The sequence below is a fragment of the Aptenodytes patagonicus genome, chromosome 7 (genome assembly GCF_965638725.1).
Source record: "Aptenodytes patagonicus chromosome 7, bAptPat1.pri.cur, whole genome shotgun sequence".
Lineage (NCBI taxonomy): Eukaryota > Metazoa > Chordata > Aves > Sphenisciformes > Spheniscidae > Aptenodytes > Aptenodytes patagonicus.
The window spans coordinates 16,422,758-16,447,411 of NC_134955.1; the positions used below are offsets into that span (position 1 = coordinate 16,422,758).

Here is a 24,654-nt window from a genome sequence, read left to right on the forward strand (position 1 = left end):
TCTACAGAAACACTCCAGCATGGGCTACAAACACCCACCAATAGCCTGAAATCGTTGGTTCATACCACACTGGTTCCAGTTCAATATTCTGCAGGACGGGGCACCTAAAGAAACACCGTCTGATTCAAAAAAAATCTGAATCCTGCAGATTGCACTGACATGCAGAGCCTGGGAGAAAACTGGGGGTGAGTGCAAGCCAGACCGTTCCTTTCCCTGAGCTGCCTCGACAGTAAAGAGCCTGCCTGAATGTGGGTTTGGAGCTTTTCACTAAAGATACTAGAGTTGTCTGATGTTCCCTATGGAACGCTACCTCCAAAGGGAAAGTCATACAGCTACAAATAATAAAAGGGAAGTAGCTGTCTTTGAACATAAAGATAAGTGTGTATCTTGGGAATGTTTGATTTGATTTGGTAACTTAAGAAAGCCCTACTGGGGCTGCATGACAAAACCAGTATTATTGGTTTATCTTATTCAAACTATTGCAATGGAAAAAGTAAAGAGGAATAAATTTATACTTCACATATATGCTAAGTGCTTTGATTTTAAATTTCATCAGGTCATTTGCAAATATGAGAATGAAGAGGATCCTTTTTCTACTTTCAATATTTCACAACAAAAAAGTGCAATAAGGTTGCTGGGTTTTAAAAATAACAATGATGTTATACACCATTTCTCACATTATCACTGAAGCTGCTACAGAAATTTTTCAGATACTGAAAATTCAATTTTAGGTAAAATAAATATATGAACTATTCCTGGTATATTTTTTCCTTTTAAAATATTATACATCTGTATCCAAAAATATTAAAAAAATACTAAGTTAGCAATTGCTTTGCACCAGATGCTGCTCTTTTAAAATGAATTGTTATTTTAAACACAAAATAAAGACCTTACAAAACCCCACTGAATGTGGAAGGAAAAACAGTTTTCATTTTACAGCTTGTATTTTGCAGAGATATTTGAAAGGGTCAAATTGTGCAAAGGGCAAAAATTGCTCATTTTACTCATAAAAATGATATTATCATCTTCAGAAGAACTACATCCAAAAGTGAACAGACAAGCAAACGTTTGTACCTCATACTACCCAAATGTTAATGAGAAGAAATTAATACTTCCCTTTCGTTTAAAAATTATTAATTTGTTCCTTGAAATCAGTGGCAAAACTTCCAACTTCAGTGGCAGTGAGGCATACCTGAGTACCTCATTAAGTACTATTTACTAATGCTTCTCAGCTTGCCCTCCCTCAGCCTTTTAAATCACTTGTTTTCCAATAAATCTGTTGAACAGTCATGACTTTCTCTCCTTGATCTATGCAGCACGCTCCCTTCTCAAAAAGTTTGTTGCACAACTGGGAATGTCATTAAGTGGACACCAATGGCTCTCCTTTCAATATTTGAGATTTCAGGGCTAATGAGGGAGAGAATGGTCCCTAGTGTAATACAGAAGAGCCTCCAGATAGTCCTTTCCCACCCAGGTCCCACCAGGAATTAGGAACGTCTGGCATAAAGCCACCTGGGCCAGTAGAAGGAACCCAGAAATTTCCCCGTGGACCCAGAAATCTACCTTTTGCATACACAGACACTTCTGAATAAAGACCCTAACCTTGTAAGCTTAATAGTAAAAACTGACCTATCCTGTAACCACCGGGCTATAGAAAACCTCAGGGTTTTCCCAATAATACAGTCAGCATGGCATTGAACTCACATTTTCTTTCTAAAACATCAATAACTTATCTTCTACACGCATCTTAGCAACATCAACAAGTGTGCTATTTCATGTAAGACGTGATGAATAACCCCACATTCATCAATAGGGAGGCAAATACTGTATATGAAGTGAAGCTTTCCACTATTTATAAAAACAATGTGTTAAAAACTCTGACAGACAATAACCCCCTTAATCAGAAGATTGGGGGAGGCTGTGATTGTGGTTGGGGTGTTGTTGGCTTTTTGCCTGGAGTCAGATTCACTCAGAGGTCTGTGTCTCAGCACAGTCACCTAGTGTTGCAAATCCATGGCTGTAAAAGGGGGTCTCCCAATCTCAAAGGACCAGATCTGGAGATGCTGGATAAAATCCTGAACTGTTGAAACCCTCTGAAACAGTCCTCCCTAACTCACCTGAACTGACCTTGAGCCGTTTTTTGGTCTAACAGCAACATCTGCTGGATAAGACGTAAATCACATTTCTTTCTGAAATAATCTCTTGGTGATTTCAATGTTCTGTTTTCTCATCATTCCATAATGGAAAATTCGTTGGTGGGGAAACAGCAAAAATACTCACAGTCTTCAGTCAGCACCTGGAGCCCCATACACTAGGAACAGCAGGAAAAATATGTTGGAAAAGCCATGCTTTTCCCTACCAAGAGCCTTCTACATAAACAGAGAGGAAAATTGTAGGAATAGCATGGGTTTTTTCTATTACTGCACAAATTTTGGGGTACCACTCTGTTTTTCTTTGTTTTAAGTAAAAAAGAAAGACAAAAGGAGAGAGAAAATGGAAGGTCTTTGAAGGCATTGTATGGCCTATGCTGCGAGCAATGGTCTGGGGGGAGATAGGTTGCTTACCAGAAGGCAGAGAGACAACAAAAAATGTTTTTACAAATATATTAATGACAAGAAGGGAGCCAAGGAGAATCTCCATCCTTTATTGGATGCGAGGGGGAACATTGTCACTGAGGATGAGGAAAAGGCTGAGGTACTCAATGCCTTCTTTGCCTCAGTCTTTAACAGGCAGACCAGTTATCCTCAGGGTACTCGGCCCCCTGAGCTGGAAGACAGGGATGGCGAGGAGGATGAACCCCCCATAATCCAAGAGGAAGCAGTCAATGACCTGCTACGCCACCTGGACGCTCACAAGTCTATGGGGCTGGATGGGATCCACCCGAGAGTGCTGAGGGAGCTGGTGGAGGAGCTCGCCAAGCCACTCTCCATCATTTATCAGCAGTCCTGGTTAACGGGGGAGGTCCCGGAAGACTGGAGGCTTGCCAATGTGACGCCCATCTACAAGAAGGGCCGGAAGGAGGATCCGGGGAACTACAGGCCTGTCAGCCTGACCTCGGTGCCGGGGAAGATTATGGAGCAGTTCATCTTGAGGGCGCTCACAAGGCATGTGCGGGACAACCAGGGGATCAGGCCCAGCCAGCACGGGTTCGTGAGAGGCAGGTCCTGCTTGACCAACCTGATCTCCTTCTATGACCAGGTGACCCGTCTAGTGAATGAGGGAAAGGCTGTGGATGTGGTCTACCTGGACTTCAGCAAGGCCTTTGACACTGTCTCCCACAGCATTCTCCTAGAGAAGCTGGTGGCTCACAGCTTAGACAGGTGTACGCTGCGCTGGGTCAAAAACTGGCTGGACGGCCGGGCCCAGAGAGTTGTGGTGAATGGAGTTCAAGCCAGTTGGCGGCCAGTCACGAGCGGTGTTCCCCAGGGCTCAGTTTTGGGGACAGTCTTGTTCAATATCTTTATCAATGACCTGGATGAAGGGATCGAGTGCACCCTCGGTAAGTTTGCAGATGACACCAAGTTGGGTGGGAGTGTTGATCTGCTCGAGGGTAGGAAGGCTCTGCAGAGGGACCTGGACAGGCTGGATCGATGGGCCGAGGCCAACTGTATGAGATTCAACAAGGCCAAGTACTGTGCGGGTGCTGGTCGACAGCGGCTGAACATGAGCCGGCAGTGTGCCCAGGTGGCCAAGAAGGCCAAGGGCATCCTGGCCTGTATCCGAAATAGTGTGGCCAGCAGGAGTAGGGAAGTGATCGGCCCCAGCACTGGTGAGGCCACACCTCAAATACTGTGTTCAGTTTTGGGCCCCTCACTACAAGAAGGACGTTGAGGTGCTGGAGCGTGTCCAGAGAAGGGCAACGAAGCTGGTGAGGGGTCTGGAGAACAAGTCTTATGAGGAGCGGCTGAGGGAACTGGGGTTGTTTAGCCTGCAGAAAAGGAGGCTGGGGGGAGACCTCATCGCTCTCTACAACTACCGGAAAGGAGGTTGTAGCGAGGTGGGTGTCGGTCTCTTCTCCCAAGTAACAAGTGATAGGATGAGAGGAAACGGCCTCAAGTTGCGCCAGGGGAGGTTTAGATTGGATGTGAGGAAAAATTTCTTTACTGAAAGAGTGGTGAAACATTGGAACAGGCTGCCCAGGGAAGCGGTTGAGTCCCCATCCCGTGTAGATGAGGCGCTTAGGGACATGGTTTAGTGGGCATGGTGGTGTTGGGTTGACGGTTGGACTCAATGATCTTAGAGGTCTTTTCCAACCTTAATGATTCTATGATTCTATGATTCTAAGGCAGGTGGGGCAGATGTACAGGAACAGGAGATGACAGTGGGACCACGATGCAATTCTCTGGTGGCCAAGTCCCTCAGTGGGGCACAAATCATCTCAGCATGCACAGTAACCCTCACCCAACATGCAGGTGTAGAACAGGACAAGCTGAGAAAGAGTCTTGCACATTTGGAAAGACCATTTGAAGCCACACGAGGGAAAGGTAAGCAAGCGTAGAGGCAACATACCTGAAGATCATCTACCTTATACTTTGGCTATACAACATTCCTTCCTTTCACATTGATGCTTTGCTTCTGAATCCTAAAACAGATGCACTTGGCTGCTGTGACTGAAAGACAAAACCTGGAGAACCTGTGTTTCATCTGTGGCTTGGGATTCATGCTCTGTGAGGACAGAAGTATCCTCATGGTTCACTGACAACCACTGCATGTAGAACTCTGTGTCTGACCGACTGTTGGGCCAGGCTTCTTTTTTCCAGTGACAATCCATTGCATTTGGGAACAAACGTCCTGTGAGACCCATTTGTCCAACTCATGACCATTTTCTTACATGTAGATCTGCCTGAAGTCAGGGGTTTCGACTGTCACTGTGGGGCAGACTATTACGATCCCGCCATTTGCAAGGAAGAGTTTTTATTTTTAGTCGGTTGTTTACAGAAGAGAGTCAGTAGGCCTGTACTGGTAGAGCAATACCTTTTTGTTACGAATGTCTTTACTTGGTCTTATGCCATCTGTGGGTTTCCTGAGGCTGGAGCCTAGACAATCCATGTGCTTGTCATACTAAGATTTGTACATTTGATTGCTACTTGCTGCAGTGTAAGTGGAAACTACGTTATTGCCATCAATAGGTAATATGTATGCTTTTTTCCCAGACCACTGGAGGGCAGCATTTCTATGAAAAAGAGCACTTGCACATAATCTCTTTAGTGCATCCATATATTTTTTTCCCAAACTCTTCCTCAGTTCAGGTACAGAGTATCATTTCACACCAAGACAACTGAAATTAATGGGCTGAATTCCTACATAGTGTAAATTCATCAATCTTCTTGGCACTTGACACACTATTGGCACCCTTACCTGTTGAAATTATCACAGCAATTTATGGCTTGCAAAGATGCACTTCTATGTGAAAAAACACAGGCTTTTGTGCCTATATGGCAAGGTATCCCTATGAGTTGCCTAAAGGTGGTTAGGATGAAGACCATCTTACAGCAAAGCATTTGTACAACAGCTTGTAGAGGGAGTCCTATTCTTCAAATGGGGCACATAATGCTCCCATTACAGATATAATACCATAGAAATACAAATGTATGCAGGGAGGAACATGTGTCATACTGGTCACTTCGTTCCTTTTGGAAAGGAAGCATGGTATGTGCTGAGCACACATGCTCTATGCTCTCGAAGGCTGTCCTCTACAGAACTAGACACTTGAAGCAGCTTGCAGTTTAAAGCCAGCTGCACAAAATGTAGTCCCAAACATGCCTTTCAAAAGCTTCACAAATGCCAATTACATTAAACGATATGAAAAAAGCAACAAAGTAATGTGCCTAATTAACAAAGCTAGAGATGGAGCCAGCCATTTGGTTTGAAGTGCTTCCAAGAGAGATGTTAAATCCAATGGTCAGGGCAACTCTGGAAGAAATAAATTAACATGCTGGGTTAATATTTCAAGCTCTGTGGGAGTAAACAGTGTGTGTGGTGAGGGGGAGCAAAGGTAAAAATATCACAGGGTGCTATTTTGTTTGTTTGTTTGCCAAGGACACTTTAGCTTTTGCCATTTATTATTCTTCATGGTATGCTAGAAAATATGCAAGAAGACATAAAAGTATCAGCGTTGCGTCAATGGATTTCCTAAATTTATCTTTTCCCCACCTGTTAAAGCTTAGCTTAAGGTCAAGAGAAACCACCATTTTGAGTGAATGAATTATGGGATAGACACATTCACAAAAAATACATTAGCAGTGTTCTTTTATGTTTAGTGCTATGAGCAACCACAGCTTAAAGATTTCTCTCACCATAGGACTTCTCTGAGAAATAAACTCTGGTGGCTTGTTCAGAGAATGTCCTGTACATGTCTTTTGTTCCACAATAGTTTTTTTCTGGTTCTTACAGCTAAGAACTGACTGATAGCTGTCTGATTCAAAATCTTAGATATCTGTCATTGGGTAAGCTCAGGCCATCACAAATTCCCAAGTTCCAGCAAGTACAGTGGCTTAAATCCTTTCCGGTACTCATCTGTTGGCAGGTCTTTCCACCTGCTCCTTCTTGAACAGTCTGCCCAGTCCCTAGGGAAAAGCAGGAAGATCGTCACGCACTGAACTTGCTTGTTGTGAGCTGGCTGCTCATGTTTCACCTGAATCTGTCATTTCGCCTCGTCTGCTCTCCGGCCTCTTTTTGCAATAGGAATTCTGAGTTCTACTGTGCATCAGGCAAAAAGAAAGCTATTCCTCAGATGTGGATGACGAAACATTATTCCCTCTTTTAAGTACAAATAATTATTATTAAAAAGAGATACAGAAAAGATGGATCAGATCGCTTAATCCTCACAGCTGCTAGTATGTAGTAATTCCTGCATGTATGTTTTGTAGCTGAAGCAACATCTTTGACATGTCTTCACTTTGTTGTGAGTGAAGGCATATACCCTTCAAGCACTCCACGACCACGACCATTACCTGTGGCCTTTTTTTGTTTGTTTTTGTGGTAAACCACACAATGTAGAAAGAGGGAAAAAAATCAAAAATAACATCTATTTCCATGTCTTCTATTTTAGACACCAGTGGTTACATTTCCAGACTTGCAGCTGAACCTTTAGGAACTTTGGTTGGCTGAGCAGATGTCTAGGCACATAAGGCTCCTCTATTAATTTGTCCCATTGCTATTTATGTACTTGTTAACTTTCTATCTAAAGACTAACATTAATTGGCCAGAGTGAATTAAAAGATTTTACTTTTTCTTAACCAAGATAATTAGTTTTATATTTTCAGCTCTGAAAGTTTTAATTCATATTCTGATATATCATCTCTAGCTTGATTTCCAACTGGACCAAATCCTCTTCAAATCTCTTGGGCCTTCAAACAGATGTGGCTGAAAATGCAAACCTTTGTGCATAAACATAATTTTTTTTCTTCCAAAGTACCTCAAAGTACATCCCTAAATATAAGCAACATTCTGCAGATGCTACTCAGTCTTAGCTTGGGAGGGGAGAAATAGTCAATAAGACAAGCAATGTAACATAACATGGAAACAAACCTGAAGAAGAATCCATTAGCAATCCAAATGCAAATATCTGGGTTTTGTCCCAACCAGAATTATAAGTATTTGTGGATATATAGGCAAACACACAGGCAAAACAGCTCCTAAGGACTGTATAAGCATACACTCAGGAAAACTGACAGTAATTTCATTGACTTCCCCTGTCACCTCTTCTGTGGTGCACTGTTATTTTAAGCAAACATCTCTCTGCTTGGATTATGGAGTGGTCAAACCGGGCTACAGAAGCACAGCATCACTGTAGTACTTCTGCATGAAGACCTTTTCATATACTGAAGAGTTCTTAAGGGGTTTAGCATGATAAAGCAAATAAGTAGCTAAAATACTTCTAAATATATAAACACAGAATGCAATCTTTTTCTCCACTTTTTAACAGGCAGGATACCTATAACCTAGAGAATAATTTTAAAAGAACCTGTCGAAATGTATTTTATTTTTGATCACAGTCTGAAAAATTCCATAGAAAGAAGGCCTTTATTATGGATTTGAGAACTGGGCACGTCTTTTCTCTCATCCCTTCATAGGAAAGCAAATAAACATGCTGTTGTAGGCTCTCTGGTAAGATAGGAATCCATCCTAGAAGCACAGAAAGGTCCAATTTTGCATGAGAACAGAGCATATCTGAAGGAAGATCCACTTCTGATTTCTTGTTGGCCAACTCTGAACATCTTGTGCCACTGTGATCTTTCTCTGCTTCCTTGTTATTCCCCAACCCCTTCTACTTGAATACCTAGAGGCAAGGAGTACAACTGCAAAACCTGGCAGGATCCACAGATGAATCAGACTGAATCAGTAAACAATGACTAAAAGCGCAGTGTCTTAGGAACAAGCATATCACTGTGCTTCGTAAGCTAAGCCTTTTAAATACAAACATGCTGCAAGTCTTGTATGTTAGCAGGAATCCCAGCCATGATCTGGAGGGCTGGTACAACCCTTTTCCACTGAGATTCTTACAGAAGGCTTTCCCAGGTCCTGGAAACTGGGTAGAGTATCTTCCTGTTCCCTGGAGTGCACAGACCATTATAGTACATCCCAGAAAGGGAAGGCTGAGGACAAGCTGATAGAGGTGCCATCTTTTCACTATTTGCCCTGATCTAGCTCCCAGCACCTCATTTAACTGGAACAAAAGGCTGCTGTTAATGCTGAGCCACAGGATCAGGCACAAGCCAGGATCAGGAAATCTGCATTCCCAGCAGCTGGCCCAAGATTTGCGACAGAAGGTGGATTTTGCTTTCCATTCACTCACACTTACATTGTATAAATCTTGGTTATTTACAAAAGAAAAGCAGCAGATTTCATCCTTAGTGCCAATTATTTAACTAGGACCACTGGAACTATTATACTTTATACCTCTTCATAGGCAGCATACAAAGAATTATTTCAACAGGATTAAATGTCATATTTCATGGGACTGGCTACGTAAATATTTACAAAGCTAGAGAACAGCAAAGACATCTCAGTTATTGATTCATGTCAAATATTGAGAAGCTGGGTTAATCAAGGGATTTAAGCAATGTTTTAGACCTTTGAGTCAGCATTGTTGAGATTTATTTGAACTACTCTTACCTTTCAACACCCAAAGTTTTACAAACTGTTTATAACAATAAAGATTTACAGGCCGTTTTCCCATCTGCTTGTCTGAGAACATTTCAGTCACTATTGCAAACTCAGAGTAGGCTGGAGAAGTAATAACAGTTGTAGAAAGTGAATCATTCAATAAAAACAAAGTTCTCACTTCAGTTAAAAAAAAAAAAGAAGAAAGATGTTCTAATTATTTTGATGTATTAGAGAAATAGTCAGCTGATAGGCGAGCATATATATTGTATAAAATGGAGCACGTTCTATACTCCTCAGTCAGAAACAGACCCTAATTTTTTTCGTGGTTAAATGAAAAAGAGATACTTGAGGCACTGAGAACTGCATACCTTGTTCAAGCACCTCCTGGTTCTGTATTTTGTATGTAGTATATGTGAAATACATATGTCTGTATCTGTATTTGTGTCTGTTGCTATGTTCATGCACCTGCAAACTGGCTGAGATTTTAAAAATGTAGTGACAGCGTTAGTAGAGCTTTGTTTTCAGAAAAAGCTGACTAGGCCAGTCTCAGAAAGTCAAGGACTTTTTAGGAATCCCCCAAACAAATAATCTAATCAAACAAAGCCAAATCACGAGCCATTTCTGAAACTCTAGTTACAGTACATGGTAAGAGTTAAATAGTTCAGAACTATGTGCGCTCGTTTACTCTTTTAGAAATGTAGATTTAAAGCCTTCAGGATGACTGCACTCAGCTCTTAGTAACACGTATTTAGCAGCTTCCACAAGCATGTTTTCGTTATGCATTGACATGAATCTTCGAATTGTATAAGCTGAATTTTCCTTGTCACAAGCTGCTTGTTTTGCTGGATCACGCCTAGATCAGCACGAAGAAGCCAAGAGACAAATCTATACCCTTCCTATAAACACACATTGTAACAAAGTGGCATGTTAGCCAAGCTGTATGCCTAATTTCAGTTATTTAAAGTAGATTTTGCTGTGATTTAGCCCCATGATTTCCTCAGGAACAATTATTTCTGTTTTGGGGAATGCCTCATCAAAGACAAATCCTGACACTTTTACTACAGCCTTGACTAAAGTAAGTCTAGAAACTCACATTGTTGCAGATCAATATATGTGCTCCCAGAGAAGCATGGTGCCTGACCCAGTCCAGCTACGTACTGGATTCAAGCAGGTGCTGGATGTAAGACAGACAACTCAACAGTTGTTTGCAGTGCTTACTGCCCCTCTTGCCAGGAAGGAGCAACCTTCTCTTTCCCTACAGGAAAGACAGTTTGGAAACCTCCCTAGTCCTTTAGCAAGCGGCAGAACACTGCTTCCACCACCTCGCCTTGCTTGTGTGCACCATCCCAGTTGTCATATTTACTCAGTTCCATCTCCCATAGATTTTCAGCAAAACCAAATGGATTCAGGTGGGAATGAAGATCAATGATGATCTCTAACATACCACAATATTACTTTCATTTTTTTTCCAGAACAACTTCCATTTATCTCGCAGTTTGATATACATCTGTGCAACACTGGCGTTTCTAAACCAGCACTCTTTCTGAAGGATCCTAAAGGGATTTATAAAACAAAAAGAACCTTCGCTCACAATCAAATGCAGCCCAGTACAAATGGATGGAGAACAAAATGCAACCCAGCAGGCAGAGCATAGCAAATGTTTATCAGCTCACAGCAAAGCCATGCAACAGTTGAAGAACATGGATGAAAATTAAGTACATATTCAAGCAAAACTTAGGTAATTAGAAAAAAAATCTAGCTAGATAAAAGTACAGGAACTAGCATTCAGTTGTAACTTCTGCTGCTCTGGCTACTCTCATTAAAAGCAGCATGACTTCTTTGAATCAGGCTTTGGGCTACCCAGCTCTTCAGACATGCAGCACCTCTATGACTCCCTCAGCCAACATCAAGCACCAACCGTTTTCTCCTCCATTCTCATTTTTTCTATGGAAGGCTTTCATCCAACTATTGACAGTTCAAAGGGGTAAATCTAACCCTTCAGAAAAGTAATATCATCTATGCAGTTGCAGCTTGCTTTGTTTTTAAATGAGTTTCAAGGACAAAGTGAGTACATTGCATGCTGAAATGCATCACAGCTTTCCATTTGAAGACCTCAAACCAAATGATTTACAAGGGTCAATATTAACAGAGCAATTCACAGCATGATGTAATCTAAAACTGATAAAGAACTGCATTGAGTTGTCATGAATTTAATATAAGAGAGCACAGACTGAATTATAGCATTCAAGCATTGCAAAACTGGTGTTCCAGCCCTGGCTGCCTTTTGTTTTGAGATTATAACTCTTACGAATAAATCTCTCCCTCTCAGCTTCCTCCAGCTTTAAAACATTTTGAATGTGCTCTCCAGTTGTATTCATAGTTGCACACAAAGTCACAGGTTCTCTGAACATCTCTTTTCCCTCTTTATATTGTTGCATTTGTTAGAAACGGTCAAGTAGTTTTTCATAATAACCCTTTTCTTTGAATATAAACTGTCTGATGAACTCAGACTAGGTAGGCTTAAATGTCAGGAGTGAGCGCTTCGTTAGCTGTCACCGTTGTTGGTATCCTCACTAGGAACCTTAGTGAATGAAGAGGCTAAAGACGTGTGCAGAATGAGATACTTCTGTTATACTAGTAAAGCACCAAAGCATACGGCAAAGCTTCCCCATGTGCTTTCTGTACCTATACAACACTTTGTGATTTTGATCTGTTGATCCAGCATCTTCCGGAAGTGGTGAAATGTCTTCATACAAAAATAAAAATAAAAAAACCAGTTAAAATTTCACTCCAAAGTTATAAGTTACTAAGTTTAGGAATATTAGGGAATATATGATCAGTCATCCCCCACGTTGAGAAGAAAGCTCCTTTGGAGTTAGATTAGAAATCACTACAGTTTTCAGCTAAAGCAGTAAGTGGAGAGCAGGGGCATTAACAAATGAATAGTATATGAACCCACAAGCTAATTTTTTCTTCATAGATAGAATTTAGACTTCCCTCTGAAAGACAACTTACCTTTCATCATATATTTTTACCCTGGGGATGCTGAAGCATAGGGCAACAAAGGTGATCCCAGGACACCAGATACAGAGGTGAAAGAAGGACTTACTCTTCCTGTGTCATCAGAACACAGGAGACAGTGGGGTGACCGAACACAAGTGATAAAATTAGTAAGGGGACTGACTCTCTTTTTTGGTTACACAGTAGTTTAAAAACTAAAATAGATCTATGGCTTAAAGCTATTCTTCCACTGTCACCATTAAAAATGTTGATTTAGAAGAACAGCTAAGGTTCTAAGTAGGCCCAATAACTTTAACAGGACTGCTCAAAGCGCATATATACTCTCCTGGGTAGTAGCTGTACAACTCTGGCCTCTCATAAGGCTCCCACAAGGGAGGCCTTTAGAAAGGCCTTTCTGAAGTCTACAGCTTATTTTCCCCACTTGTGCCAGGTTTTGGTCAGCCCCAGCTTGAGGTAGATGATCATCAAAATCTCTCACCAGTTGTGAGAATCACCTCAGGAAACACAATGTAATTCCAAGGCTAATGTCTTTTAATGCATTTTAAGAATTTCTGATAACATTACCCGCTGCTGCTGCTGTATCAGAATCCTTTTTCAAACAGACTATTTGAACAACCTGCCAACTCCATGCCTCCTACAGAGGTCTCCCAGAACTATTAAAGTTGGTTTAGTTCTTTTTAGCAAGTTAAACTTAGTAAGGTTCATTACTAATTTAGCTTAAAATGACAAGAGATATCACAGAAAAACTAGATAATTCCTGGACGTACACATCCACCTTCACATTAAGTCCTCCCTGCCTAACTTCTCTTTCCAGTGTAGAGAAGGCACCCAGCAGGGAAGTATAGCGAGGACTGCTCTCTGTTCATTGGCAAGGGACCTAAACTTTCTCTCATTCATTCATTTCATTCATTCTTTAACTCCACTGAAGTCAATGGCATTATATGAGCGACCAAATGCATGATCCTGCTTCTGCAAATTACTATGTTGTCTCTAAGGCAAGTCTAAAGGCATAGAGGAGACACACAGCTATTTTGAAACCAAAAAGACTGAATGTGGGTACGTCTAACTGTGGTAAATTCATTCGTGTTCATCTCACATGCACAGGGGATTATAGACTCCCATTAGAGCCTTGGAAGTCTTTGCAGAGTGAGGGGAGATCCTTCAGCAACCCAGCACCTGAAGATGGGGGCTTCAAGTTTGAGATATCAAGTCTGCATAAGCAGTTATTCTGCAGCCAAAAAGAATCGCTAAAGATAAAAAATATAAACCAGAATAAAAAATAGTTATAATATTGTTATTTTTCGGTGGGACTAGGGGGGCACAAGTGCCACTATACAGGTTGGGATTAACCAAACTTCCATGGAAATTTTTTGTCTGCAAATCAGATATTTGAAAATTATTTGGTTTGTTTTGTCTGTCATAGTCCAAACATTTCCAGTTATGGGAAATTTTTTTTTTTAAATTAAACCAGAATTTTATATCACTATATGGCAGGCTTAAAGCAAAATTTTGCTGATACGTAGCACCTGCTGGACTGACTTAAAACATTCATTTTGTGTAAATCAGCAACTACCTATCTGGTGGTATCAACTATCACTAATTAAACAAATGCAAATCATGCTATAATCTACAGTGCAAAGCAAAGTCTTTGTGGCTTAGTACACAGTTATTTTTTGCCACGATCCTTGTTTAAAAAAGGTATTATTTTCTAATACTTTCCCTCTCAAACTTCAATATAAGTTTCAAATGTGATGTTCTTTTTCATTTTTCACATCAAAATAAAGTATAAACTTCATTTTCCAATTTATATTTCTAAGAGAGCTTCCCATTTCAGCAACTATCTCGCTCCAGATCTCACAGCTCCCCCCTGCCCATCAATCTCTGATTTGGGGCCCTCTCACATATCTTTCAAAATATCCAACTCTTCCACGTCTACCAACACTCCTTTATCAATTAAACCCTTAGTATCTTCAAAGAAACCTTGCAGGTCACTTAAGTATGGCCTCCCTACCTGAGTTCGTGAAAACTATCTTTAAACAAGCTTTCTGTTTTTTAACATATACTTTCAGATGACTTCTAAGGTCCTGTACCACTCTCCTGCAGATGTCCAGACAAGAAGGGAAACTGAAGTGACAGAAGCTGCAAGATATCCCTTTCATCCCCACAGTCACCTTAGATCTCAACACTGAAATTCCTAAAGAGGAATCACTGATGTGGTGTAAGGTAACATGGAAGGTAGGAGCTAATGAGCTAGGAAAGAGCCTCTACAGTTGTGGATGTGACCAGAAGAACCCACTGGCCTAGGATTCACAGGTCCTTAAACCTTGTTCCTGGGTCACCTACCTTCCTCAACCTCCATAACTTTCAGAAACTACCCTACGGTGCTTTCCCATTGATCCCCAGATCTATTATTATCAAAAGTAGTGACTTACTATGATTACAAAATAATTGTCACCTATATCATTTCTGTCAATGAGTCATCATCCTCTTTTCCTTTCTTAATGCCAGGCTTGGGTTCACAGACCTGCGCTCTTCTCCCTTTGTGCCCTCTGTCTGGCAATTCTTAAGGATTTTAGATAGCATTTCTGTGCTTGCGATTCTCAGATTTCTCCCTCTGTCATCAACCTTTCTCCCTCTATTCAATCCCAATGCTCAAGTGGCTGTCTGGCATCTCTTCCTGGAGATTTTGTCATCAGTTTATGCTAGCTGAAGTGCCAGGTTGCCTTGGTTTAGCCTCACTTCCCCTTTTCTCTTTCACTGCTGATAGCAGTAACATACTCCCCATTTCCACTATCTTCCCTCCCTTTTCCCATGCACAAATAGCACCCAGCTCCTGGGCCTTCCTTCTACCCCACCAGCTTCAAGGCCAATCTGTTATCATTTTCACAGGGAAATCTCCTGTTTAGGCCTCTTTGGTATATCCCACCACAACTATTGCAGAGTTCTCTTCTTGGCATCCCAAACATATGCAATGCTCCTTTGCAACCCAAGGAAGCTGTGGATGGCCAAACACTTCCTCGCACAAACCTGACCACAGCACTCGCTCCTTGGCAGCCCTCCATTGTTCTTCACCTGCTGTTCCAGCACATCCCTATCTCCAGCCTCCTTCAAGACTCAACCTAACTGCATTCCCCCAGTCTACCCTCTTCGTGTTGAGCATCCTGTTGTCCCTACCACTGCTGCACTCCAGCAGCATTCCTCAACCATATACCCTTCAATCATATGTTTCTCCACCTCAACCACTCATCGTGACACGACCTCCCATGATTCAGCTCAGCTTTTCAGGCTCTCTCATAAGCCCACTCCTCCTGGGATACTGGCAGCAAATAAAACAAAACATGGAACACGTCTACATACCTCTGTTACTTCCCTTCTACACAACCATCTCCCTGCTGTTCTTCAAGCTCCTCACAGGGCAGGAACGGTTCTTTTTGCAGATGTGAAACTTCCCTTGTCATTCTTTGCCAATTAATGAGAATAAAAAAGAATAAACAACATGAGCCCAAATCGCAGCCTCCTGCCAACCCAGGCTTTAGGGAAGAAACAAGTGAACAGTAGAAAAAATAGAAGAAAAGATAGCGAAATGGAGCAGGTGTGGGGGACCATGTAAAGGTGCAATGCAGCAGGAAATGCAAACCCCGGGCATCCCTGCGCATGGTGTGAGAAATTTATGCCTGGGGAGATCTTGAATTTTGCCTCTTTGCCCTTCAGTGGGTCCAGCCCACGAAGGACGAGAACAGCCATGACTTACTTCAATAGCGCTAGAGGGGATCACTCAGAGCCGAGTGCGGGGCAGCAGCACCAGAAAACCCAACGCTTCCCGAAGGGGATCCTCAGTGCGACCATCGCGCCGCTGAGAGAGAGACCGGTTACTCGGGACGTAAGCGGCGGGTGAGGGCGCTCTTCCTCCAGCCGAGGGTACCGGCGCAGGGAGCCCTGTCCCGGCACGGGTAAGAAGTACGCGACGTGGCGGCCGAGGAACCGAGGAGGTCGGGGCGGCGGCGGGAGACGGCCACGGCGCCTTCGGAGCGCGGCCGGCGCTAGGACCCGGGAAGCGGCGGCGGGGCGGGAGCAACGCGCCTGCGCGGCGCTGTCCGGCGAGCGGGCGGGCTGCACCGAGCCGCCGGGCAGCGGCGGCGGCGGCGGCAGCGGGAGGAGCAGCGGCAGCGGCGGCGCCGCGGGTTCCCGCCGCCCGCACCGGCAGCGCGCTCGACCCGGCCGGCCGCAGGGGCGGAGGCGGCACGGCGGGAGGGCGGTGCGCGGCGCTGTCCGTTCAGCACCGGCGGGCGCCCCCCGCCCCGCACTGCCGGGAAGGGCGCGGGCACAGCTCCGCCGTACCCCCGCGGGGGCTGCAGCCGGCACCGGCGCCCACCTCCGCCTCCCGCCCGGCGCCCCGCAGCCTCGCGCCCGGAGCACCTGTGGGCAGCGCCGGTGCCGCGATTTTTCTCCCCCCACCCCCCCTTTTTTTTTTTTTTTTTTTTTTTTTTTTTTGTGCTTTTGGCCACGTCCAACCAGGGAAGGGCCCTCCTCCACCGGCACGTCCCTGCGCCCCGGCACCGCAGCTCCCGCGCTCCCGGAGCATGGCCCCCCCTGCCCCTCCGCCACGGCTGCAGCTACCACGGCCCCCGAGTGTCTGACTTCAGACGAAGGCGGTGCAGCGCCGGGAGCCACCGGCACCGGCTTCCCCTCAGAGCGGCCCCCAGGGAGCAGAGCTGGCCGGGGCCCTTCATCCCCGCGGGCCTGGATCAGGGTTCAGGTTAGGCACCGACTGCCGCCGAGCCGCTGTCCCCTTACGGGCTTGCTGCCTGCCGTGCTTGCTTGGATGAGTCTGCGACATGCCTAATAAGAGACGAGATGGGCCAGGGCGACGAGAGCGACCGCATTGTGATCAACGTGGGAGGGACTAGGCACCAGACTTACCGCAGCACCCTACGCACCCTGCCCGGCACTCGGCTGGCCTGGATCGCCGAACCCGATGCCCACAGCCACTTCGACTATGACCCCCGCACGGATGAGTTTTTCTTTGACCGGCACCCGGGCGTCTTTGCCCACATCCTGAATTACTACCGCACTGGCAAGCTGCACTGCCCCGCAGACGTATGCGGGCCCCTGTATGAGGAGGAGCTGGCCTTCTGGGGCATCGATGAGACCGATGTGGAGCCCTGCTGTTGGATGACCTACCGGCAGCACCGCGACGCCGAAGAGGCTCTGGACAGCTTTGGTGGGGCACCCCTGGATAGCAGTGCCGAGGACGGAGACATAGATGGCACCGGAGACTCTGGTGATGGTGAAGAGGAGCTGGAGATGACAAAACGCCTAGCACTTAGTGACTCCCCAGATGGCAGGTCTGGGGGCTTCTGGAGACGGTGGCAGCCCCGCATCTGGGCACTCTTCGAGGATCCCTACTCATCCAGATATGCAAGGGTAAGCTATGCAATCAGCACCCTCATCAAAACACTCGAATCTCCCTTCAGTCCCACTTCCTCCCAGCATCATCAGGGTTATCTCCACTGGCAGAGCAGAGCAGCCATCCATGTGTGTGGCCATACAAAAATCACACACGGGCTATGGGGACATAACCCATGCTCTCAAGCAGGCCCCATGCATGGGGCACGAGTAGACACTAAGGCATGAGCTCGCGTACTCGTATGTGGGCTTCCAGAGACCCTTATTTTCTAACAGGCTCCTAAAAACCCACAGCCTGGGGCAGGGTCCCATTCAGAGGCCAGGGATATCTCCATTATACCAGGTAATTTCCCTCCATGGCCAGATTTTTACAGTCAGTCATCCCCCAATAAAGAGAGACACCTTGTCCAGCCTTCTTATGAGCTAACGGCTCTCTCCCCTTTACAAGACAGAGAAAGGATCATGGGAGCAGGCAATCCCTCTGGGACCAGGGAATGTGGGGAGTTTCTCAGCCTGGACTGGAAAGGGAGTCTGTTCCTTTCTCTTTTCTCATACATGCCATGTTAAATATTTATGATCATGCTTCTTTGAGAATGGGGAATTCAGTTGCTCACTTACCTCCTCACTCTGTCTTTTCCCTTGTGGGAAATGCAAAGTATTAATCAGAGGAGAGAGTTCATTCATGTAGAAGGGACACTGTGTTTGACAGGTTTCTTGCCTGGCTACTGAAGGACAACTCCTCCCCTCCTGGTGCCTGCAGTTGTTTTGGAAAAGGAATGCACACTGGTGCAGTTCACAGCATAGCTGTGGATAAAGATGGTCTTAAACAGCCATCCGACTCCTCTAAGTAGGTACCTTTCATACTATTACATAGGAGGATAATTACATTAATTAGGATTTGATTCTGCTCCTGAAGTCAAAAGTAAAGAAAACATCTACTTCAGGAACAGCAGCAGGATTAACCCCCAAGATACCCATATTGATAAGCAGGAAAATAGATGAAGGATAGTGCCTTCACAAAGAAATTGGTTTGGATAGGTTTTACTCCTCTCTTAAATGTACCTTTGTTACAGCATAATTGCCGCCAGCCCTCGGTAGGGACGAGTGGTGCTTTGGTGTGGGAGGATGATCAGTGTTCTTGAGAAGGATCAAAGAAGTGAGATCAGATTAGAGAGAAAATTGGATGGATGGAGGAAAGAGAAGTGGAAATGCAGGGAGCAGGGACAGGGGAGCTGATTGTGTATGAATGGGTGGTGGAAGAGCAGCTGCTGGAGACTTTTGGTCTGAGCAGAGATCTCCAGCAGGGAGCTGCCAGGTCTGCAGACTGAATGAATGGGGAAAGCTGGAGCAGAGCCTGGAGTTATATCTCGGTGCATTTCTAAAGATTCTTGTTTGCATACTCTTTGGAGATTTCCTCCCTGAACAAAGAAGTTAATATTTTAAATGAATTCCTTTAAACAGCATGGAGGATAAAGGAATAATAAAATATTTACCACAAGATGAAAGGATGACGCTGTTGAATTGCAGCTTTCAAATCCCTGATTTCTGCCAAGGGAACATGGAAATGGAGAGGGAAGGCTGGAGGGTATCCTTCAAAAGGCTTAGTTAGCTTCCTTTAATCAAGCCCAACATTAGCAGGCGTTGATTTGAATAGCAGATCTCTCTGGTGCCCAAGAATCTGTTGGTAAGACACATTTCAAGTCAAAGCAGTGTGCTTGTCCAAGATTTTATGGAATGGTCCAAAAGCCAAACGGGTAATGTTGTCCCAATGAAAAGGTTACAAACAGAGGCTAAAACACCCTTTTGCTTGAAAGCATTAGGATATATTTGCTTATAGTGTGGAGTTTTGCAAGAAATCTATATTTTTAAGTTGGAGGACAGTATCTATAACCAATATTAAGAGTCTTTGTGATGCACAAGCTGGAATTCTAGGAGGATATAAATTCGATTTTCTAATTCTCTATGGGTATTTTCATTTAGGAATAGGCATTTCATAAAGTGATTTGGGTTTGGATTGGTTTTTTTTTTTGCAGTGGATGTTATACCATTTATTCACAATTACATGTGCATACCTGGTAGAATTCAACCCCTGATTTACCTCTAACTTGTTCTTTCTTTAAAGGATTGTTAAACTAGAGAAATACGAATTCTGGGCAAAGTTGAAGTGTATACTGAATATTTCATGGGTTAAATATGATTCTTTAACTTGTATCTATGGAGACATAGGCGATATGCATTAATATTTTGCATGAAGGAAGATGGCTTTCATCATCAACACATGCACACACTGTCCATTAAGAAGACATTATAAGACACTTAACATTTTCTAATAAAAGCCATATGTTATGGTTATGGATGTAAAAAGAGATGGGAGTTTGATTTATGCTCCTGTAGAGACACAGACATTGCAAAAAGACCTCAAACTCACAATAGCTAATTTACAGTAAAATAACTGATAGCATCATTAACTAGTGAATAGTATATTAAAGCAATCATTAGTAAAGTAGTCAGGCAACAAATCCGCTGTTACCTCACTTTTAATTGTGTACGCTACTTTCAATTACAAATTTCAGTCATGCAAAAATTTAAATTCACATTGCCATTTTGTCACAAAAATACATGACAAAACTTTGTCATCCTAATTGGATCTGAGACTTCTACTAATGGTGGTTATTATATACATGTTTGGTGTTTACATATGGCACCAAAATGTATGTCAAAATAACAACATAAGCATTGGTTTACATAACCATTATACGGTTACACTTGGGCAAGTAAAAGGAACACAGTATATGAATATTAAGATTAAATGAAAACCTGCATATCTGAATAAAGCAAGATTTCTCTGGACTATAGCTGGTACACTAATTCAGTGAATGTTTAGGAACTGTCTACAGAAAGCTTAGCATTTACTCAAATATAGCCATTCTTGGAGCATCTTGATGGACACTGCTTACAAATACAAGTACATTTGACTGTTTTGCTTCACCAGCACCTAACTCATACTAAATTACATCTGATCTCATTGCAGACGGCCAGGGAAGACTGGAAGAGCATTTGTGTATGTCAGGCAAAATCAGCTAACTCTGCAAATTTTGTCTATTTCTAAACTTACTTTGATAAAGCATAAGCTCCCAGTCACTAATCATTTGTCTTTAGGTGCAACATAGTCAACAGTTTCTTGTTAAAACAATAGTGGCTGAGTTTAATTCTAGTTTTCTAAACATTAATTTCTTAAATAAGGTAGTTCTTTCTAAAAAGACAAAACACTTTAAAAAATTGCATCGTCTTCTAAATCTGTAATAAGAAAAGGTAGCTTGTTTCAAATCACAGACTGCCTTAGACACCTACCTTAATAAGACAAATGGGTGCCATACTTCTCCGTAACTTAAAGAATCCACATTTGGATAACAGAGGCAAAGTCTAGTACCTGGAGGTCTGAACAGAGTAACAGATAAGGTGATGGAAAAGATCAGATTTACAGAGATACTGGGTGTGTATGTAGATAGACAGGCATCTAGGTGGATTTTCAAAAGCATCTGATCAGGCAGCTAAATATCACTTCATGTCAATGGATATTGTGCACCTAAATTGGTGAGACGTTTCTTTAAAGCCTACTAGAACTGTCTTTTTTGCATCGTCAGGCAACTTTGTAAATTTATTTTTCATAAGTAGATGCAGAGGGGGAAATAGAGTCACACAGAAAGCTACACAGATACACTAAAGCAGCATATCCAAGAGTTACGTTGTAATAGAGTTCCTGCCTTCTGCACTTATTAGATTTCATAGGCCCCTCAGTACACAAATGCGTGAAAAATATTTTCTTAGCATCCTCTCTCCTTTATATTTACGTCTGGTCACGCTGTTCTTACACTAGTGAAGCTCCCACTGACTTCCTGGCGAGTTTGGCCTGCAGATGTCTAACATCTTTGCCCCCTTCCTTCTCCTCCTCCCCAGCAGGATAAGGTTGTGTTTGTGTTAATTCACAGCCGTTAGGTTAGTCAGTGCTTGGGAACAAGGAGCTTTCAGCTGAGATTCTGTGCTAGTGCTCACGTTCAAATCGGACAGTTAAGCTTCATTAATGAACCCTCAGGAAAGCTTTTGTAGTCCTTTCAAATAAACATTTTTACTGTTTTTAAATAAAAGCTGGTTGGGGTCCTATGGAAAGTCCTTAACAGCTTGACTTGCCATCCTGGCATATGCTATACAGCTCTGATCTGGAAGAGGAAAGGCTTATGGCAAAACTCTCACTCACCCTTCCCTCACGTTCTCCCTTCACATCCTGCAGAAGGATCTGCTTTCCTCAGTGGGTGATTTTTGAAGGACAAGTTTCCGACACCGAGAAGGAGACAGGAAAAAGGATAGTGGGGAAGAGATGAGGAAAAGGTATTCCCCAGGGATTTCTTCCAGCTTTCTTTTGTACATTCAAGAGCATTTCAATTTTGCTGTGTTCATTTAAACTGATTTTTCTCCTTATAAACTACATCCCGTAGGTATGAGAAGGCTTATAGGATCCTAGTTCCCGAATAACCATACTGTCTCGAGGCTTAGAGGCTGGGGTGATTTCTGCTCACCCTTTACCCTGGCCCAGTACAGCTAAACTCAGGAATTGGGGAAATGGGAGTGGGAATAGATACTCATCACCCTTCACAAGGGGAGCTTATTCTGCAGCCATCTGACGCAGGACACACTTTGCACAGGAGCGCTCCGCGGACAGTGCTCTGGGGGTTCCCGCCAAGCGTGAGCAGATAGGGAGAGCAAGGGGGAGAGCCATCCCACACGCTTTCCCCTACTCACAGGCACCCTTCTCCCCAGGGTGAGATTTCATCAGAGAGGCCCTGATGGAGCTGCTCTCCCACCTTGGGCCTTTCTGCAAGGTCTCTCCTGCAGAGGCATGTCTAATCCTGCACTGAAGCTGGCTGCAGTAATTCTCACCATATACTTTGACGATTAACGAGACAGCCTAATTTTAACTGCACGCTGCATTATAGCTCTGGAAAAATGAGAATCTTTCCACATTAAATGAAGTTTCCCCTGCACTTGTAGTATAATGGAATTACAGATAGATATCTATTAACTACCATTCTATCATTCATTATTAATATAGTTCCTAAAATCCCATTTTATTCCTATTTTCTCCCATCAAGGGACATGTTACTGCAAATCCTTATGTAACCCATTAGTAAGCATGGTATAGTCTTCTCTGCATCCTGTCCAAAGTAGTCTTTGCAATGCCAGCTAGAAAGTGTTCACCACTCAGACCAAGTCCCACGTTCAGTCCCTATCGAGTTAGCCGAGGTGGGAGCAGGCACGCTCACAAATAACTCCTGGGAATTGTCCCTCTGATTTCAGAGTCAAAAAAAAAAAATCATAGCAGCCATGCAGAATCATGACTTCATTGGTTTGAGTTGTTCAGGAAGATATGATATCTGCCCAGAACATCTTACAATCTCTTTGAAGTCACAACCTCACAGGGAGATGAGAGGGATGATGTTATCCACCTGACAAATCTATGGCTGGCTAGTACAGACTTAGCAGTTTCAATTCAAGGAAGGTTTTTTTAATCCATTTGCCTATTTCTAATTTTATTTCTATTATTCTAAAACCTTAAAAAAGAACAGCATCTGTTGCCATTTTATTTTTTTTTCAATCTTACTTAATTTTAATGTTTCTAGGTTACAAAATTTACTTGATTTAGCCAAGGCTGTGATTGTATGGATCATACCATCATATGCATACACATATATATGCCTTCCTATCACCGCCACCTCCTACGATGCTGAGTGGGATTTCCATATGAGGAAGGACTTCAAAATTAAACCATCCCAAAATACTTCTGCAAATGTAACCTTGGTGCCACTGAAATCGATATGAATTTAGTGACTGGTTTCAGTATGATATTTGGTCCCTTCTCTCTTTAATCCATCCCTATGTGCCTTCAATTATTTTCTTTGCCCTTCTCCTGACATTTGCTATTTTGGTTTTGGTTAGGAAAAAAAGGCAACAAAATACTGGTATTCTCTGTTGGTATATCATGAGACAAAGGATAATAAGATCCGTGGATCAGTTATAATATTTCTATTTTAGAACTGCTCACAAAAGTGTGATATATTAGACTATATCTAGGAAAACTATTTTTCCATCTTGTTTTTTCTTCTGCTGTGCAGTCTAGTATTCAATGGTATTCATCCTTCTTATTTTTAGAAATACGTGACTGATCTGTGTATATTTGTGGTAGTACTTTAGTAAAGTCTATACATATTTCCTTTCTTTTAACGTGAGGAGAGATGTTAGCAAATCAGCAACAGAGGGCCCAGCCTTACTGTTGTTGAAATTCAGTGCCAAAATTACCACCAACTTCAAGGACAGAAATGAATTTTCCTGCAGTATGGTTCAGGATAACAAATTAATTGCAGCATACTGCTTTTTTAATAGATACATTGCAGATTTCCATTCCAAAGCACTGAAGCACAATAGATCTTAGTAATTTATTAGGAACATACATATTCAAATATGTATTTTCATAATCGTTTAAAGACATGAGCATCTTCAGCACATTGCATCAAAACATAGAGCTCTAATACTGACAAAGCTCTTCATGATCTTACTGGCATTTTTTACTGCAAAGGACTACAGAATACATCCCCATTCAAACCACATGACTTCAATTAACATTCAACCAAATCATATCCAAGCGCTGTATTTCATAATAAAAAGGGCAAGCAGGGGTATTCAGATTGAAAAATTGGGCCCTAATTGATAATCAAGTGCGTAATTCTTTCTCATACCAATACAGATGGCAAAACTGAGTTTCCATTTTGCATAGGCTTGATTTTATGAAATTTCAGTGCATTCTTGGGGGATAAGACTAATAGAACAGCCATTTTGAGATCTTTGCAATTGTATTACAATTACCTTCTCAGTTACTATAAGCTGAATTCGATCTGAGGAAAGAACAGTATTAGAAGGCTGACTTGGCTTTCTCTACTGAATATTGCATTACATAAATATGTGATTCACTCCAAATGGTACACAGGAGTGTTAGGATCGAATGAAATCAGAGAAATCTATGAATCTATGGAGAACCACCCCCTCCCCCTAGAATATAAACTGAATGCT

The 24,654-nt window shown here is 42.9% G+C and overlaps 1 protein-coding gene across 7 annotated transcripts in view; it reads left to right on the top strand.

Annotated features, from left to right (window-relative positions):
- The first annotated feature begins 16,647 nt into the window (after positions 1-16,647).
- KCNC1 (potassium voltage-gated channel subfamily C member 1) overlaps positions 16,648-24,654 on the top strand; it is a 134,349-nt gene continuing 126,342 nt past the window's right edge. For all 7 annotated transcript variants that reach the window (XM_076344102.1, XM_076344106.1, XM_076344104.1 and 4 more), the window contains exon 1: positions 16,648-17,553. In XM_076344102.1, coding sequence (XP_076200217.1) covers positions 16,984-17,553 — 570 coding nt within the window. In that variant the 5' untranslated portion in view covers positions 16,648-16,983. The remainder of the gene's footprint in view (positions 17,554-24,654) is intronic.